Source organism: Manis pentadactyla, chromosome 4, assembly GCF_030020395.1.
Source record: "Manis pentadactyla isolate mManPen7 chromosome 4, mManPen7.hap1, whole genome shotgun sequence".
NCBI classification, from domain to species: Eukaryota; Metazoa; Chordata; class Mammalia; order Pholidota; family Manidae; genus Manis; species Manis pentadactyla.
The window spans coordinates 59,630,207-59,650,182 of record NC_080022.1 but is presented as its reverse complement, the minus strand read 5'-3'; the positions used below and the strand labels follow the sequence as shown (position 1 = coordinate 59,650,182).

Genomic DNA, 19,976 nt, shown 5'->3' with positions numbered 1-19,976 from the left:
GACTGATTCAAATGCTAATTACATTTGGAAACACCCTTACAGACACACCCAGAAATAATGTTCAGCAAATATCAGGACAATCTGTGACCCAAGGAAGTTGACATAAAATTAACCATCACTCATCTCCTGCAATTCTCCCTTCTTTCTCTTTGTTCTGGCCATACTGATCTCCTTGGTATTTCTCAAACAAGGCTTGCTTCAGCCTCGGACTTTACTGCAAGCTGTTCCGGCTTCCTGGAAGGCTTTCTCTAGATAACCCATATAGCAAACTTACTCATCTGCATCCAGTCTTTGCTTAAATCTTACCTTCTCAATGAATACTACTCAGAATACCCTAAAGAAAATGGCAATTCATCTCTTGCTCTAATTTCTCTTACCTTGCTATAATTATTATTATTTTTAGCATGTATCATACCATCTTGTAACACTATATTTAAATTACTTATTTATTTTACTTACTGTTTGTAGTATGTCTCCCATTCCCCACCCCACCTAAAATGTAAGCTTCATCATGTTGTGGGTAAAATTGTAGAGTATGGAGATGGTGACACCTGGCTTTAGTATATCTGCATAGAAACCCTGCTTGTTAACACCCAGTATGATACTCTTCCTGTGTGCATTCAGAGGTGGAAAGAAATATGGCTTTAGTGCATTTGCATATCCTCAGGGGTGGAGAGAAGTTCATCTCCATGTCAATGGGTAATTACCTGGGCAACCAAGGGCATGTCTGAACCTGAGAGGTTAAGGGGAGGGCTTCTTCCAGAGCACAGGAGAAAGAGGGCCCTGGACTGAAGTTTGTAAGCAATAAATGGGTTTTAAACTTTATTTCTCCCTTTGACTGATTTCGGTTTTTAGAAGTATTTTGTCCCAGGATTTCCTCTCCTCAAACTAACATCTGGCATAGTCGGCAGTATTCCTCTAAACCCAAAATCTGTTATAATGGGTGTGACTTTTGGGAGCGCCGCCCTGGGAAATGATGGGGAGAAGTGGCGCTCATGCCAAGGGACATGTGTCTACACTCATGGGGTCGTGGAGGCACCACCACCACTGCTCTCCATGCCAACCCCAGCCCATGGTCTGAGCCTAAGGCTACTGCTGCTGCCACTGCCACTGCTCCTGCTGCCGGCCAGAGCCTGGACACAACCATTGAAAGGAGCAGAGGTCCGGGTCACCTTGATAGAGAAGCAACTGGCTGCTGTGTACCACACCTTGCTGGCTACGGAGCTCATTGCCGGAGCAGCTCTCACCAAGATAGGAACACCTATCCCATCATGGGGTGGCTGAGAGACTGGACCCAAAGGCTATGGAGTGGTGTGGCACAAACACCTACCATATATCATGTGACTGGTCATTTGCCTTTGGCATCCCAAGGGAATGATGAAGCAGACACATTGGCCCAGGTATGCTGGCTAGAAGGAAAGTCTGCCTCTGAAGTGGCCCAATGGTTACATCAGTGTTTGTTGCACACGGGCAAAAGACAATGTGGGCTGTAGCCCATTGGTGGGGTTTGCCATTGACCTTTGAAGAAGTCAGCTGAGCCCAGAAGGAGTGCTCTGCACGTTCTGCAGATCAGCAAACCACCAAGATGGGCCTACAGCGTCTCTTTGCAGCCTATGGCAGGCCACAGGTGATTTAGAGTGATCAAAGCACCCACTTTATTGAACATGCATTGCAAGGATGGGTGCAGCAATTAGGAACAAAATGGACGTGGCCTTGGACATTTCAACACATGGATCAGTGATAGCTGGCTCTTCTGGCACCTTGAGGAAAAGGCCTGGAAGCTGGCCTCTTGTGTATTCTTGGAATAACAGCAAAGTGGTCCCCCAAAATCAGTTATTTGCTTCTACAGTCCTTGTGTCCTGGATGCATCCCCCTGGCTGCAGCTGCTGCATGATGGCTGGAATGGACAAGCTTTGGACTTAATCTACATGGGACTTTGAACCTAGCTGAATCCTCTGGCTTGAGAATTATCATGATTATGTTGCTGTTGTGAAGAAAACAAGTGCGTAAAGAGAGGCTTATCTTTGTTCTAATGTTTGGTAAAATTTTTGTGAGCAGTCTAGCATGGTTGTTAGGAATGAGTAAACAAGTAAAGAAACACATTTTGTGCTTAGTAAGAGATTGTGCTGTAAAGTACATTCACTTAATCTGCATAGGATGAGTCCTCTGACTTGAGGATTATCATGATTTTATTGCTGTTGCTATTTTATGTCATTAGTTTGATTGAAAGAGGCAGAACGAGTAAATTATAAGGCAAGATTTCTAGAGGGGTGGCCTGTAGGTAAAATTGTAATATTTCCAGAATATCTCACCTGGCTTTAGTGCATCTGCATATCAATAGGCATTCAGAGGTGGAAAGAAGTATGGCTTTAGTACATTTGCATATCCTCAGGGGTGGCAAGAGTCATGTCAATGAACAATTATCTGGGTAACTGAGGGCATGTCTGAACCTGAGAGGTTAAGGGGAGGACTTCTTCTAGAGCAGAGGAGAAAGACAGTCCTGGACTGCAGTTTGTAAGCAATAAATGGGTTTTAAACTTTATTTCTCCCTTTGACTGATTTCAGTTTTTAGAGGTATTTTGCTCCAGGATTTCCTCTCCCCAGACTTACAATGTCAAGGCAGTTAAATTGCTTTGTGGTACAAAGAAGCTTTTTGAGCATCATTTTGTGCCAGTCACTGTGCTTTGATCTTTGAATATGCAAAGATTAATCAGATACCCTGCCTTCAGGCAGATGACAAGGAAAGCCGACATACCTATAAATAATTACAATACAACATAGAAAGTGAACGGTATGAGAGATTTATGTAAACCACTCAGAGAAGGGAAGGTATTTCCAGCCACAGGGTAGAGTATGGAGATGGTGACACCTAAATTTGACCTTGAACCTATGCAAATGGAGAAGAATGGCATTCCAGGTAAAAGTAACAACATAAGAAAACTGCTAGTGCTGAAGCATAGGGAGTAGGCAAGGAAAAGCAGAATATTGAAAGCTCAGGTTTTGCATCAACATGTCTAACATCACATCCAAATTCTGCAGCTAAGTAGCTGTGCGACCTTAAACAAATTATTTAACCTCTCTGAGCTTCAGTTTTCACATTTGTAAAATAGGGTAATGCCTTATAGCTTAGAGTATTACTGTGAGGAAATCATGAATATAAAGCTCCTAGCCCAGTGATTGGCCCCCAGTGATCACTCAATAAATGAGTTGTTATTGGAGTGTAGTTTGACTGGAGTACAGATGAAGTGTTCTCCTCAAAAATGCCATTTTTCCAATAGGAAGCAAGGCCAGAATGTATTACATTTACTCTGTACTCCCTGGGAACATTCATCTATTGTCCAATGTGAAAAATGAAGCTGAAAATGACTGGTCCTGTATTAGAAGCATAAAATACTGAAGATATGATGCATTGGCCTATGAGGTGTAAGATTGCTTTGAATATAGAAGGAATAAAAATATGTGTGTTATATTTCTGCTGAAGATTATTTTTACTTACCCACCAGTTTCTTTGTTTCTTTTTCAGTTGCTCCTACAATTCAGGAAATTAAATCTGGCACAGTGGCCCCTGGACGCAGTGGACTGATCAGATGTGAAGGAGCAGGTGTGCCGCCTCCGGCCTTTGAATGGTACAAGGGAGAGAAGAAGTAAGGACTTTGTGATTACTACTGTGTTTCAAGCACTTTAAGCTAATGTGTTTGTGTTTCAGATACTTACCTGAAGCAGTTTCTTTAACTGGCTTGAATGATTCTCAGCAGCCTCCTCAGAGGCAGTCAAACTGAAGGGGTCCACGTGGGAGGGATGAGTAGCTAATAACATCCAGAAGAAATGTCCACTTTGGTTTATATGATCTCAGAAATGCCTGCAAATCCCCCATGACTGATGCATTTCAGTTTTTCTCTTGCCTTCCAAGCCAGCACCCTATTGCTCTTGCTGGCAGCCATGTTTACATGGGAAGTAAACCAGCTCTTGAAAGACTGGGGCGCAGTTTCCATGAGTGCCCTCCAAAAGCAATCAAAGCTGCGGCCGCTGCCTGGCTTCCTTGATAAGCCTCAACCCTTTCACCCGCTTACTCTCCCACTAGACATTTTAACATTTGTTTTGTAGAACACTGTGTTTTAGATATTCTGTCACTATAGAGGCTGTAGAAGAGATTAAGTACATGGTTAAAAACTGACTAATGGGATTTTAGGGCTACTCTAACTTCAGTTCTGCATTATTGTCCCCTTGAGGAGCCACAGAAAGCCTCAGCTAGAGCTGTTGAATGAGGGAAGAAGACAAGACTTGACTACTCTCTCTGTACTTTCAACCAGTGTCTCATTCAAACCTCTTCAGCTGTTCTTGCCAAGCTGTCAAAGAAGCTTCGGGCACCTGTGGGTTAACTGAAAGATGTAATGCAGAGGGGATGGTATTTATACTTTTTTTTTCATCAAAATTAGGGAGGAATTATTCAAGAAAATGTTAGGTTGGACCATATTCAATTGCCATTTTTTAGTTAAAAAAGCTAATACTGGCAATTCTTAATGGTTCAAAATATACTTATGGGGTTGAGAATGAGTGTGACATAAGCAGGCACTTTTTTTCTTGAACTGTAATCAAAAGAGGATGTATGGAAGATATCCTCCCTTTTCAACATCAGCCTCAGTAAAAAAGGATATCCCCATTAACCGTCCCACTTGTTCTGAATAACTGACTCTGGTATTACCTAAAATATTTTGCAACTATTTTATATGCAATTTCTTCTGCAATTTGGGGTGTTCAATCTTTAATTCTTTTTACTAATACTTTTACTGATTCCAAATCTGCCCCTTTGTGGCTTTATGGTAGCCCCCATGTTTTTATGTACATAGATAAACTTGTCTGTGGTCACCATTATCCCCACACTACAAGATTCTGTATCTGCCCATATGAACCTTTCTCAGTTTCTGATAATCCAGGTTGAGATGTTTCCAGTTTGTGATCATTAATGTGGACAAACATCTGGAAGAGTGGTTCTCAGTCTTCTGAAACTTATGAAATCTGTAGCTCAAATACAATCTTATTTGGAAGCCCAGAAAGTAATATCTCTGAAAGCAGCTCTTCTCTGGTAGATGAATGGAGCCTCACTTCCCCCTCTTCAGAGCCCTCTCTTCCAATAGGACTCCCTTGCAGGTGCCCCAGCCCCCCACATCCTTGGTTCTCCACGAAGTACAGTTTAAATAATGACATAAACTTTTGAATCTGTGTCATACCTCTCTTAAAAGCTAAGAAACAGAATTATTCTTAGTAGTACAAGTGGGAACTCTTTTGTTAAAGTCCATTTTGTTTCCGCTATTTTGTGATATCCTGATTTTTTTATTTTTGCTCTTCCTCTTTCCTAGATTCAGCAGGCATTGTCACAAAAGGCTACAATAATCCTCAGTCCACTTTCTTTGCCTATAGCAAATACAGCAAAGGGACAATTGGTGTCCATAGTCATAGCTTCGATGATTTTTTTTTCCTACTAGGGAGATGGAGATAGAACATAGCTGTTATGAGATTTTCAAAGGAGTTTAGAATCACTGCTAAAAAAAGGTAGATTGATTCTCCTCAATCATTGCTCCTCCCCAACACATTCACATACCTGGAGAAAATCTAGGAGCTGTGAAAATCAAATGCATTTGTCAAAGGCAAACATATTTTCATTTCAGAGTGAAATGTACATTTATCACTTTTTAGGGTTATAGCTGAAGAAATATCCAAACTTTCATATACCACTAGAACATACAAATCCATCTCAAAGCTATAATAAAGCATACTGAGTACATGCATGGGGTAGGAGTGAGAAGAATTCTGGTTGCTGAATTAATTGTTGCTATACTCACTAAGTGACTACCATGCTACCTTCAGGGCCCAGGCCGCTCGGTATTTATCTCATTAACATGAAAAGCTACCGATGTAACAGGTACCTGCTATTTGACAGGCAACATTCTAAATTATTAATATTAACATTTTATAGTCACAAAAAACCTATAAATATAGATACTATTATTATTCTCACCTTTTGCTTAGGGAAAATCAAAGTACAGAGTGTTTTTAAGTAACTTGCACAAGTTCGTAAAGGTAATGGCAGAGCTAGGATTTGAACTCAAAAAGTCCTATAAATCTTCATGCAGAATCTGTGGATTTAACACTTATACTACACCACCTAGTATAGATCAGGGTACTTCAGAGTCTATCAAGAATGATTTGAAATATCAATGTTAAAAGCCAAGGGTAAAGGCATTGTAGGTCATTTATGAATTAGCAAAATAAAAGACTATACATATAAACACTTATCATTTCCCGATTTGTTTATTCAGAGACACAGAAATAATGGAGTGAGGGTAGACACACAGAAGAAACAGATACGGAATGCCTCCAAGTAGTTTTCTTGACCTCAAGGTTGCTAAGGGAACATGAAGCTATTAAGAGACCTTGTCAGAGTAGAGCAGAGTTTTTATAAGATCAGGAGTTTTATTTCCTAGAGATCTTTTATACTTGGGGCTTACAAAAACATTCAAAAATAACTTACTCTCTTAAGGGAATGTTTGTAAAAACTCATCTTTCTTAAGTCAAGATCTTTAAAACCAGGTCTTTATTCAAATAAATATAAGAAGTAAACCAAACCAATAAAATAAAAGAGAAGCAATCCCTGAATATTCCTGGGCTTATTTCTGTCTACGGTTCTTCTCATCCTATAAAATCCATTTCTGTGTACTGGGAATAATCTGCTTGAAAACCTTAAAAAAGAAAAAAACAACTAAGCCCAATTTTAAAACAAATACTGAGTACAAACCACTTTTCAGTGATTTTTATCTCATTTATTTTATCTCATTTATTCTTTAGACCTCCATGAGGTACAATTCGTTATCCTCAATTTACTTATCACAAAATGAAACACAAGATACTTGACCGACCCAAGAGCACTCTGTGTGAAGATGCCATCAGGACACATGCTGTGGCTTTGTCAGCCTCTAGGCCGGGCCCCTTCCCGCGTATACTGCCTTGATTATTTACCTATTGCCGAGTAACAAATTAAGCCAAAACTTAGAGGCTTATATGGGAGCATTTATTACCTCATACAGAATCTGTGGGTCAGGCATCCGGGAGCCACTTGTCTGGACAGGTAGGGCTCAGGGTGGCTCAGCAGGCTGCAGTCACGTGCTACCTGGCGCTGGTCCTTGGAAGACTCGACTGGAGCTGGAGGAGCTGCCTCCAAGGTGGCTCGCTCACGTGCCTGGCAAGTTATGCTGACTGTTGTCAGAAGGCCTCAGTTAATCCCACATGGACCTGCTCACAGAGCTGCTTGACTGTCTTTACGATGTGGCAGTTGACTTCCCCCAGGACGAGTGATCCAAGAGAGAGCAAGGTAGATAGAAATTGTTGGTAAGTTAGACTCAGGGTCGTGCTGTGTCATTTCTGCAGTATCTTATTGGTTACAAAAGGTGACCCTATTCTGTGTGGGAGGGGCAACACACGGACATGAGTATCAAGAGGTGAGAATCATCAGATGCCATCTTTGAAGATAAATCCTGCACAGTCTCCCTCTTGGATGATGTCATTAGTTTTGTATTAGAAATATTAGCCATTTGACCTTCAGTTTACTGTACTGTTTACATAAGTATCTTGTGAATGATGAAAATCATGTTTGTTACTAAAATACTATCCCTTGATATATAACGGTTACTTTTTAACATGATAGTCTCTTTCAGCATATGTGGCAGAGGATAGTCTTAATAGACTTAATTTTACTCCGTATACATTTAAGATTGGAAAAATTAGAGTTCAGAGTTCAATTACACAGAGGGCCAAAAATTTTAACTTTGTTTTTCTTGATAATAGAGAAGGCTGCGTAAAAGGAATATACTTCTTTGCAGTGAAAGATACTCTCAGAACAGGTAAAGAACTGTTAGACAAAGCACATCTTTGAGGACATGACGTTAAGTTAACCTGTGGCTTGAGAGCAGTACATTTACTCAGGACTGAGACTAAAAGAATAAACTAAATTGGAACAGACTAACATTTCCATAGGTATTGCAAAAGCCTGGGTTTTATATCACTTTGTGAAGATGGCCTTACCATCTGTCTTATATCAGAATTTTGCTATTTGTTTGCTTGGTTGAATTCCCTCCTTTTTTTAGCTTTCCTCAAAACCAAGCCTGCTGCCTCAAAACACATGCCTTCTGGTTTCTTATGATGTGTTTAACAGCTCCAGGCCTTTTAAAATAGTACTCTATTCACTTTGTCTGTTTTCAGAACGAATGGCGAATGGTAGCAATGCTTTTTGGAGTTCTTCTATTGCAACAGGGTTTCTTTCTTAATCCTCCATCATAATGTAAGATAGGGATGCCAAAGTTACAAATGAGGTAGATACAAATTACCTCCATGAAAGAAAAACAAATACCTCGTAAAATGTTAAAAAATGATCAATGTATCAATTAAAAAACAAATGTGTACCTAAAGAATGGAATATTTTGTATTTGATGCTGAGAACCTGTACTATTTTGACATTTTAAGCAATGAATTTCAAATTTAGTCTGTGTGTTTTTGTCGTTCTTTACAACAAATATGTCAGCACACCTCTCACTTCAGAATGCTTCAGAGGAAATGTGACAATCGTTACCAGTTTGCCTTGTTGTAAAGGATTAATTATTTATGTGCATAAAACATGCATGCGCAGATGCATACAGGTACAATGAATGGAGAGGAAAATGCCTAAAATCACCCAGGAAGAGTATGCCATGTTCACTTTACAGATGTATGAGGACCTTTTTCAGTCAGGTTAGGCTCTCACTTTAGGGAATGATGACTTTTCATTCTTGGCTTTACGGAGGTGAGATGAACTCTCTTGGCTTTGCAGAAGTGAGAAATCATAATGAAGTGGAGTGACCTTTCCTATCCTATTTTCCTATTCTAGATATTTACTACCTGATCATCTAGACAGGCCATAAATTTCATCTGAGTTACTCACTTTGATGAAGGATATGAAAAAGAGAGAGTTTTCTTCCCTTTTATTATTTTCAAGCCAACCAGAAAAATGAGTTAAAATATTTCTGTGTCTTCAGTGAACCTCTTTCTTTGCTGTTTTTCATGTAATTCACTTATGTCAAAGTTATGAATATATTACATTTGTATAACACATTATGATTTTCAAAGCATTTTCATATATGGTAGCTTTGCAAAATGTGCACATTTTACATTTTGCTTATATAGAGTCAACTCTTCAAGCTTCGGGTGCAGCATGAAACACAGGAAAAGAAGAGAAAAATAAATGATAGTAATAATTTAAATGGCATGGACTTACTTCTGTACTCAGTACATAAGTTTCAGAAAGACCTACGATGAGAGAGATATACTTTGCTTCTTCTTCAGTTGGTTTTCATTCCCTAATACCTTTGAGAGTGTGAGTATCTCTCCATCCTAAGTGATATTCACATGTTGAAGATGTGTATTTGATATATCATGGTTCTAAAACAAAGCCAATAATTTCATCTTGTGGCCAACCACGGACAGTGATGTGAAACAGCGGACCATGATATTTTTGGAATATGTATTCCTATGAGTAAAATGTAAAACTTAGCAAAAATACCAATATATGCATACTTATTTGTAAATTATGTGTCTGCATTTCTGAACTAGTATATTACAAGCATTAAATGATCTAAAACAGATAAAAAATTTTTAATGAGAAAAAAATACAACATAAATGGATATGCTAGTATTTTCTTCTTATATTCCAAAGGTCACTTTGTACCCACCTTGGGGTACTTGCCCCCCCATTTTAGAGACTCTTGTAAAGTATTTTAGCTTAGTGTAAGAAACTTTAAAGCATTTTCAAGGGCAAATTTAATGACATACTGACTTTGCAGTCCTAACAACAGATATTATATAACTCACTGTATACTATCTTACCCATTCCTTGCATAATTCTAAGTAGATTATGCCTGAGAAAAAAATACTTTATCTTACAAAGATGAAATGTCTTGTTGAAGGCAAGTAGAGAATGGGAAGTAAGATCAATTTTGAAGAAATCTTGGGAGGTGGTGGATATGTTTATAGCCTCAGTGTTGATGGTTTCGCTGGCATATACTTATCCCCAAAGTCACTGAGTTGTATATATTAAGTAAGTACAGGTTTATATATGTCAATCATACCTCAATAAAGTAATTTAACGAACGAAAAGAAAGGCAAGCCCCTAACCTCCCAACTATTGTATTAAGATATTCCTCTTCTAAATTTTATACCACAACTCTAACTATTCAATTAATCCTCTCCCAGCCCTCCCCATACTCTCATTTGCAAGGCCATTCTTACAAGAGTAAGCAGTTACATATTTTGATTTAGAAATGTACTGGAAACAACCTCATTACCACCCACTAAAAATGAAGTTCCCTGCTGATCTGAGATTATACTTCTTCATTCAACAAACAAGCATTAAGCACTTATCTATAAGATAATTTGAAAAATTTGAAAAGAAACTAAGTCTTTGCATTATTATAAGGAACTGGCCTTTCTAATGTTGTCTCTTATTTATTTATTTAATTTCATTCTGATAAATTTCACTCCTTTTCATAACTGAAGTCTTACCAGTGCAACTCTGTTACCCCTGTGATAACTTTTCATCCAAGGCTTGGGCGACAAAGGGCAAATAATGTGAAACAAATGGGAGCACTTTAATACTAGGGACTGAGAATACATGTCCATGTAACACATATATGTATAGTATTATATTTAAAACTTTGGGCCAAACAAGCTGAGAGTAGACCACCTCCAGTTTGCATCCCCTGACTTGGAGTTTATGGCTTGTCATGAAAGTTACCAAAATGAAATATGTACTCAGCAAGAAGATCCTAAGGGAACTCTAAGTCAAATCTTAGAAAATACACAAGAGTCCATTCAATTCAAGTCAGAACATTAACAAATGCTTCAGTGAAAGGTCACTTTTGTGCTGGATACCAAATGAACAATATTTCCAAATGTTGCAAGAGGTCAAAAATGATCACAGGCATGGAAAGAACATGGCTAATGTTACATAAGCATATGTGGAGAGGTTATTTTTTATGCCTTGAGGTACAGATTTGAAGTCAGGTATAATAGGAGGTAGGGTTAGAAAGGCACCTTAAAGCAAGATTTGGAGGTTCTTAACTGTCACATAAGACATTCAGATTGGATTCTATAGGTATTGAGAAGCCATTGAAGGAGTTTTCAAGAGTAGTAAAATGATCCACACCTTGCCTTCAAAAGATATTTCTCAGAACAGTTGGGAGGAATGAGTGAGGAAGATATAAAATATGGCTTAAACTAGGTATTGGCTGTACAGGTGAAAAGCAGGAGAGAGAAAAGGCAGCATTTTTATATTTCAGTGACTGATTAGATACATGGAAAGGATAATTTGAAGGTGATTCCAAGGTTCCTGTCTCAATAACAAGGTGAATGGTGAAGCCATTCGCTGAGGCTGGGAGCACAGGAAAAGAGATTTAGGAGAGATTGTGCTGAGTTTAGGGATATACTAAAATCGAGGTGGTAATACTGCATACACAGTGTACTAGTAAACAGCTGGATTTTTGTTGTGTTTTTAAAATTCAAAACAATATTTCCAAAAAAACATCTGATCTTTCCACCTTTGCTTCTTATCCCTCCAGTGGTTCTTGGTAGTCCCTGGAATGAAATCCTAATACCACAGTATGGCATGGAAAACCTTCATGTTCTGGCCCCTGTTCACCTCTCTTGTTGTGACTCTTGCCATTTACCATCTCACAACAGGGGCTATAGCCATCCAGAAATATTTTAGGTCCCAAACTGTGACATGACCTCTGTCTTTCAGGCCTCTTGATATGTTGGAGTCTTTGTTTATAAGCCCCTTACACATACACACTCACACCCATCCCTGGCTTCCTTTGACTGACTGCCTTCCACTGGTCCTTTAGTCTCAATTCCAATTTCACTTGCTCTTGGAAAACTACCCTGAGCCTTTTCTACTAGGAGAGGAAGCTCTCCAGATGTACTCCCATGCATTCACCTCTTTCAAAGCACTTTTTAAAATATACTCATCTTTTTTTCTCATCATCTGTCCTCCTAATATATAACCTACCTGGGAGTGAGGATTCAGCCTGGTCACCACTGAGTTCCCAGCATCTCACATGGTGTTCTGAACACACTCTGTTGCAAGGATGAGTTGCAGTCTTTGAATAGCAACGAAGTATAGAGCCATTCTTATTTTAATACACTTTCAGATTGATGAGAGAATATTAATACAAATGTACCCCATCATCTTAGATTGTAGGACACTGTAAACCCAGTATTTTATTACAGAAAGGAAGCTGATTTCTTGGTCTCTGTTCTCAATTCTGACTTTCCAGGATTTCTTTTTTTGTAAATGTAGTAGTTTCTGCAAAATGGTTGTGTTGGTATATTGTGGGATGAAATTTGACATTAAAATCAAGGGCACATTGATATTAGAAAAGCATTTAAACCAAAGGGGAGAAATCTAGTCATAGGCCAGGCTGTCAGGGATACAAGCCTCACTGCAGTCCAGGGAGGATGGACACCTGCACGGTAGCCTTTGTTTATTTGATGTAAGGTTAAAAGGCAATATCCTCTCTGAATGAATCACACTGTCACAAGTAAGGCAGCTCAAAGGTGTCTAATCTAAAATTACTAATTTCATTAAAATTGATAAAGTAAACAAGACATACATTTTAAATAGCCTAATAAAGTCTAAAATCATTAAAATGTCCTAATATTATAATTTTATATTATATATATATATATATATATATATATATATTATATAATATTATAATATTATAATAACATTAATTTATTCAAAGGTGCAACTAAAGATAGATACCCCTTGGGGCTGAGACACTGATGCATGATATTCTTCAGCCTGTTCCTAGGAATAAATGATACTATATTGTTTTCAAGCCTTAAGTACCAAGCAGCACAGTAAGCCGACAGGTTGCTATAGCAGCATGTTCACAGAAATTTTCATTTCTCTCTGGTATCTAGCAGTTCCTACTCCTACTTTTTACATTTTTTTTAATCTGCCCTGCACATCTGTGAAAAGGCAAGATGAGTTGGATAATGCACATGTAATTGATACTGAGTTTAGCACATCTTGAAATCATGATGCCATGATCTTTTCAGTCACTCTCCTAGATCTTTTCTTTAAAAATAATTTCCTGTATGCTCAATATTTAATATTTTGCTGCCATCTGAGAGGAAATGTATCTGTTCTGTGTAAAAAACAGACCCTATCATTGAATGATAATAACATCTATCATATATCTAGTGCCTACTACCTTTGATATATGTGTGTGTGTATATATATATATATATATATATATATATATATATAGGTGCATAGATATTATATTTTATATATCTAAAAACATTTATACATCAACACTTTAAGGTTGGCTTCATTTTTCCCATTTCAAAAATGAAAAAAACTAAGCATCAAAAAAATGTAGACATAATTCATTCAATCAAGTATGCAGTACTTACTGTGTACCTACCTATTAAGTGCCCAGCACTATACTATGTGCCTACATACTTAGAAAACAGTGAATAATGAAACCAGCCAGGAACCTTGCCCTAATGGAATTAATGGGGAATACAGACAGTAATCAAGTCACACAAATATGTGAAAACTTATAACTGAGATGGTATATAAAGAAAAGTATTTTAAGTTGTGAAGATGATTTGACCAAATTAGTGATAACACAATAACTCCAAAGCATCACTAGGACTGAAATTTTAAAGGCAACTTTGGACTTACTTAAAAATATTGTATTCTTTCCACTCATCTAGGTTGTATTCTTCAGTCATCCTTGAGTATATTCTTCCTATAAACTATGGAGAGAGATTCACTATCATCCAAATACTTAGTGAACCTACAGGAAGAAAAACAATAATTGATGCTGAGGTATGTGTGTCAGAGGAGTTAGTCTGAAGAGGGAGAAAGAGTCCAACTCATGCTTCCCATCTTTGGTCTGTGAGGAGCCTGGAAGGCTGGCTTCATTAGAGGCCAAAGACAGCTGCTGTGAAAGGCTGCACTGATTGGCATAACTAAACTCCAAGTAGCTAATTAAGGAGCCTCTGATGCAGAGAAATCTCCAGATCGCTCCCTGAACTGAACCCTACATTTTTGTTTTGACTTTCTACCCCATTAGATTCACCCCATGGACTGGATCTGGCTTTACTAGAAAGGATGCCATGTATTACTCAATTACTTAGCCTCCTTAGTTTTATTCCCTGGCTTGACTTGATTTTCTTGAACCTATGATGCCTGACTTGTCACTTCAAACTCAAATGCAATATCCTGGTTTCTACTTGATGTTTTGAATTCCAGTTGCTACTTTGGTAGGATGCCAATAGTCAGAAGACCTGGATTTGAATTTTGGTTCTACCACTTATCAGATGGTAGAAAACAAATTAACTTAATCTTTCTAATCTTCTTTTTTCTCATCTGTAGAATGGGACTAATAATGCTAGTCCCACAGGGTTGCTATAAAGATTAGTCGATATGCATTTGAAAATGCTTAGTTTCCTGAAGTTAGTTTCCCATACTCTTAAAATCAGTGTTTTTGGACAATGTTGAAAATTTTTAATGCCATGTTACTTCTACCATAAATGTGTTGAGAACAGCTAGCATTTTCCACATGTATAAAGCATTACTGCTCATACTGAAAATACTAGAAATGCAGCCATGACAGAGTGAAAATATATATGATAGAGCTAGAATTCTGTCATTGAGAGAAGCATAATGAAATGTGCTGTGCAAGGGCATATATGCCATCTCAGTGTCATCTTCTGAGTTTCAAGTGTAGCTAAGGTCCTTCAGACAGTAACTGTGACATATTTTCTCTTCCCCTTTGGTTCCTAAAACAGTGCCTTAAGCACAGGAGGCATTTAATTATCATTTGATGACCAAATAAAACTTTATTTCCATTAAGACCCTATCAGAGTGCTAGCATCACCCATGACTTCTTCTAAAGCTCTTTTTTTGAGGTATATGTTTAGCTCATAAAACCTCTTGGAATTCATAAGTCTGCAATCCATTGTTGGAAGTAACCTTCCTTTTCTTTGTAAATATGTCTTATGATTCAAGAACTATCTTCCTTCCCCTACTGTCTTACATCTCTACTATGCTAATACCCAAAGATCAGTTAGACCATATTAATCTTACCCAGTTATATAATATATAATTGTATTGCCATGTAATTCTGGTCTGATAAAAGATATATCATCATTTGCGTGGCTCTCCCACTCCTATGCCAAGTGATTTTAATATTTTGAATGTTGTCTGATACACTTATCTATATTTTCTATATTAGCAATGATGTGTTTCTGTGAAGGTTTGCACCTGAAAGTTTGTTTTCCTTGAAGTATTCAATTTTACTTCTTACCTGGAAAGGCAGATGGTAAACATAAGTCCCAAAATGTGTAGTGATGCTGGATTTATATATAAAATGGATGAGGTCTGGTCTTACTGCTCAATTTATTTTTGCCATCTTAGCAATAAATGCCAATGGCTATGTAGTCAGTTTTGCTGCTGTGATGTTTGCTATGGGCCATTCTGGCCAGGCTTGATAGCAATATGATTATAAAGCTTGTGAGCATTTCATGAGTCCCATGTATAAGCACCCCTAGTTATTAGCATGCTTTCTATGTGCTACTTCTCACCAACAATTAACAATATAAAGGACTATTCTAATTCAGAGCTACTAGTTGCTCAGGCTGTGTCACTTATGTGTTGGCAGTACCTGCTGGCAGTGCAGATAGCCTGCAGTTCACAGATGGCACGAGGCTTCAGCAAAAGGCAGCAAGAAGAAGAGTAAGGGCAATGGTCTTCAGTTCATTTGGGCTCCTGTAGCAAAATGCTACAGACTGGGTAGTTTATCAACAACAGAAATGTGTCTCACAGTTCTGGAGGCTGGAAGTCCAAGACCATGGTGCCAGCGTGGTCTGGTGAGGGTCTTCTTCTGGGTCACAGGCTTCTCATTGTATCCTCACATGCCAGCAGGGGCTGGGGATATTGCTGGAGCCTCTTTTCTAAGTCACTAATGCAATTCATGAGGGTTCCACCTTCACAATTTAAGCACTTCCCAGAGACCCTACCTACTAATCCCATCACCTTTTGCGGTTAGGATTTCAACATACAAATTTGGGGGGAGACACAAGAATTTAGATCATAGCAGTGAGGACCAAGCTCCTAGTGGTGGCAGAGGGTGCCAGGACAGCAGGGTCCACAGCAACAGAAGGATCTCATAGTCAGGAGGGTCTACTGAGTGATAAAAATGCAAAAAATAAAAATGACCACGCATTTCTGAGCAGCCGCCATATGCTGATGATCTACAGCTAAGGAAAGGAATGCCATATTTAGCTCCTAGCTCAGAATTAGTTTCTTTTTCTTTATGGGAAAGGACTACAAGAAAATGTCTCTCATTCTGTAACCTAAGTCAATACAAGAATGATTCTCTTAGAACTTGAAAGAGCTAAATATTTAGGGAAAGGAGAGAAACTCCAAATAAGGCAATATTCTAGATTTAGTTCTCAGGTTTTATTGCAGGGTGGATCATGAACTCTTGCTTGAGTTGTCACTTTCAGATTTCATATCACTGATTCAAGGAAGTCCGGTGTCAAGTCTGAGATGGATATGAAAAACCCAGTGGGCCAGGACATTCTGTGAAGACTCTCATACATGCCCGCGTGAAACTTATCAAGAATTTTCTCTAACACAGAATAATAATTCAATTTGTCAAATACATGTTTTCATTGATACAAAAAACAAGAATGGTTTTCTTTACAGGAAATGTAATTTTATCCAACTGTATTGGGATAAATCTGTTTCATAAAGAAAAAGTGCCATCAGTTATGGAGTAAAATTACATATATGTATAGACCATACATAATAAAACTTCTTGGTGTGGCTCAAATTTCTACATCCAATAACTAAGGGTAGATGCATTCTTCTTAATGGAGTCGCAATTGTGACGAAAATACCCTATGTCGTAAACACCTGTTTATATGTATGATTCTTTTCTTCAGCTTTGAGCTTCTCAAGAACCTTCAAAGACTTTCAAAAATCATGTGTAGCCTGGCCTAGTACCTACTAACCTAGCAAAGAACTAACTTTGTAAGAATTAATGACTATTTTTAGAATTGATTTGAATGGCTGTGTAAGCCCCCCTCCCCACTCCAGCCCTAGGATCTTGGCAAGAAAATCACAGAGGCAGCCTCCATAGTAATACATAATCTCAAAGTCACTCTCCCCCAAAGGGCAGCTCTGGAAAAACTGTCCCAGCCATTTACCAAGTGAAGACGGATTCTTAAATGGTATTTGAAGAGTAAGTCTGTCTAAAACTTCCAAGTATAGAAGAAAGTAACTTTGGACTTTTCCAATAAGCTCAGAGAGGTAGCTTCTTCTAGAGAGAAGAAAATCTCTCCTAGGGAAGATACTTTTCTTTCTTTTGGCCATAATCACCTGCCAGGCTGGAAGCAGCAGTTTGCTCCTGCTAATGTGCCATTCTGGTAAGGATGCAGATAACACTGCTGGCCAAAGGCCAGAAGTAGTCCTACACATACAGAGCATGGATACAATGCATGGTTCAGCACCATCTTGGGGCTTTGCCTTCATGTCCATTACAGGGCACAGAATTGGAAGCCAGCTCAGAAATACAGTCATAAGGAACATAAGCAAACAGTGCCATGATGTAACTGAATATACTCCCTTGAGATTTTCTCCCCAGAGTCTAGTCAAATGAACACCATGACTAATTTCCTCTCAATTCTTTAGCAGCAAAATGAATCCTGGCTTTGGTAGATGGGGCACATCAGGGATTTGATATCGTAGTCTAGGGATTTTTCTGAATGTATCCATAGTCTAGACAGGGCAAATTGATTTGAGCCCTGGTGCTGATGCTCTCAGGACAATGAAACTGAATTTTTACATGTAACATACACTAAGTAGTAAAAATAAAGTTATTGGTATGATGCAGAAAAATATTCAGTGGTCAGTGTGAGATGTTGGCCTAAATATTGATAGATCTGCAAATGAGACAGAAGAGTAAAAACTGCCATATCTTTGCTATTTTATGCCCTATTTTATGTGTTAGATTTGAAGATCCTTAAGTTTAGTGCTTAAACTAAAGTTTTTCAGTGTTTATTCAACTCAAAGTTTTATTAATATGATTAAATTTGGGGTTTTGGTTAAGTTAAATTCAGCTGTTACATGAAATATAAGTAATTCCCATAGTAATCAAGCTTGGCTGCTTATTTTAATCTGCATTTAACTACAGTACATTTTACCTAAATTCAGATGCAAGTCACATAATGTAATGCAAAGGAGTTCAACCTAAACTCTCAGGGGAATGCCATTTATTAGCATCTTCTTGATTAAATAAATATTTAGTGATAAAACTTGAACACATTAAAGAGGGAAAACTCCCATCTACCATGTCTTTTGAGCTGAAGTTTACATAGCCCATATTGTGATCAGCGTATCTTTTTCACAGTAAACTTTGGGTTAGTAAGGGAGAAGTTATTATCTGGCTGGCATACTCCTTATAGCAGAATTCATATTGAGAGGGAGAATTTCCTGAAGCAGACACTGAAAGGGGCTTACTCATCCCTGTGTTGTGGAGATGTCAGCCTGGCTCCATCGACCTAATGAGCTATTACGTACGTAGGATACCAAGGATCCCACTATTAAGTGTTATGTAGAACTCAAATATAAAACAAAGTGTGGCCCTATGGCCCTGCCTTTTGAAGAGTTTAAAATAATTTCATTTGTTCGGGTTAAAAAGACTTGTATGCGTGGAAACTATTAGAACAACACAAGAACATGATTTTGGTTTTATAAATCCCAGAACAATTTAAGAGAAACATGCAGAGAGAGAGAAGAAGAGTGATTTAAGAATCATTAGAATAAAAGAGACAGGACATAGGTCAGACCTAATTGAGGAGGGAAGGATCTGGCTGGCAGAGATGGAAGGGGATGGTGACCACTGTGTGCAGATCATTGGAAGGGCTGGAAGGGTGAAGTAGGAGTGGGCACAGTGAGCACTGAGAGGGGAGTGAGGACCTCTGCTGGTTAAATCTGGAGAGAGACTGTTGGGTAGTCAGGGTGGAATAGTTAAAATTGAATCCTATATTGAGGCTCAGAAAGATTAAAGGACTTTCCCAGGCACATTTCTAAAATGTAGCAGAGATGCAGCTCAACTTTAAATGCTCTCCCCAATACTTACTGCTGCTCTTTTCTAGTTTTAACAGGAAATCATCAGTCTGGGTTGTATGTAGAAGCAGAAAGTGGTGCTCACCCTAGACTCAAAACCATCCTATCACAGTTAACTTTCATGAGAGTTATCCAAGAATATCATCTGAAATGACCTAGGAATATCCTAACTAGCTTTCTAGAAACCATCAGTTTGTGTTTTTAATGGAATCATTATATTTAATTCACTTTACTCCTTGACTTTAACGTATGAGACGTCATTGTTGTGGTGTGTTTAATTTTCTAAAATGCAGATCAATGTATAGAAATAGGACATGTGGATATCTAAGCTCAGTTTGTTATACAGCGAAAATAATCCCATAGGAACAGTCTACAGCTCTACAACTTCTCCTCCCCAATATTTACTAAGGTGAGGAAATATAATTGCACCATTATCACATGATATGCTAAAACCAGTGTGATCGAACTGCCTATGCGTTGCCATGACAACCCCATCTATGATAAACACGAAAATGGTATTCACAACACATGTTTACCTAGAGTTTATTTTGTCTCCTAGGCTCTTCAATGGCCAACAAGGAATTATTATTCAAAATTTTAGCACAAGATCCATTCTCACTGTTACCAATGTGACACAGGAGCACTTCGGCAACTATACTTGTGTGGCTGCCAACAAGCTAGGCACAACCAATGCGAGTCTGCCTCTCAACCGTAAGTAACTCAGTGTTGCCAAAACGAT

The 19,976-nt window shown here is 38.3% G+C and overlaps 1 protein-coding gene across 3 annotated transcripts in view; it reads left to right on the top strand.

Annotated features, from left to right (window-relative positions):
- Positions 1-19,976, top strand: part of NEGR1 (neuronal growth regulator 1) — a 922,397-nt gene that overhangs the window by 718,056 nt on the left and 184,365 nt on the right. For all 3 annotated transcript variants that reach the window (XM_036890276.2, XM_057500326.1, XM_057500327.1), the window contains exons 5-6: positions 3,524-3,644; positions 19,797-19,948. In XM_036890276.2, the coding sequence (XP_036746171.2) occupies positions 3,524-3,644; positions 19,797-19,948 (273 nt within the window). The remainder of the gene's footprint in view (positions 1-3,523; positions 3,645-19,796; positions 19,949-19,976) is intronic.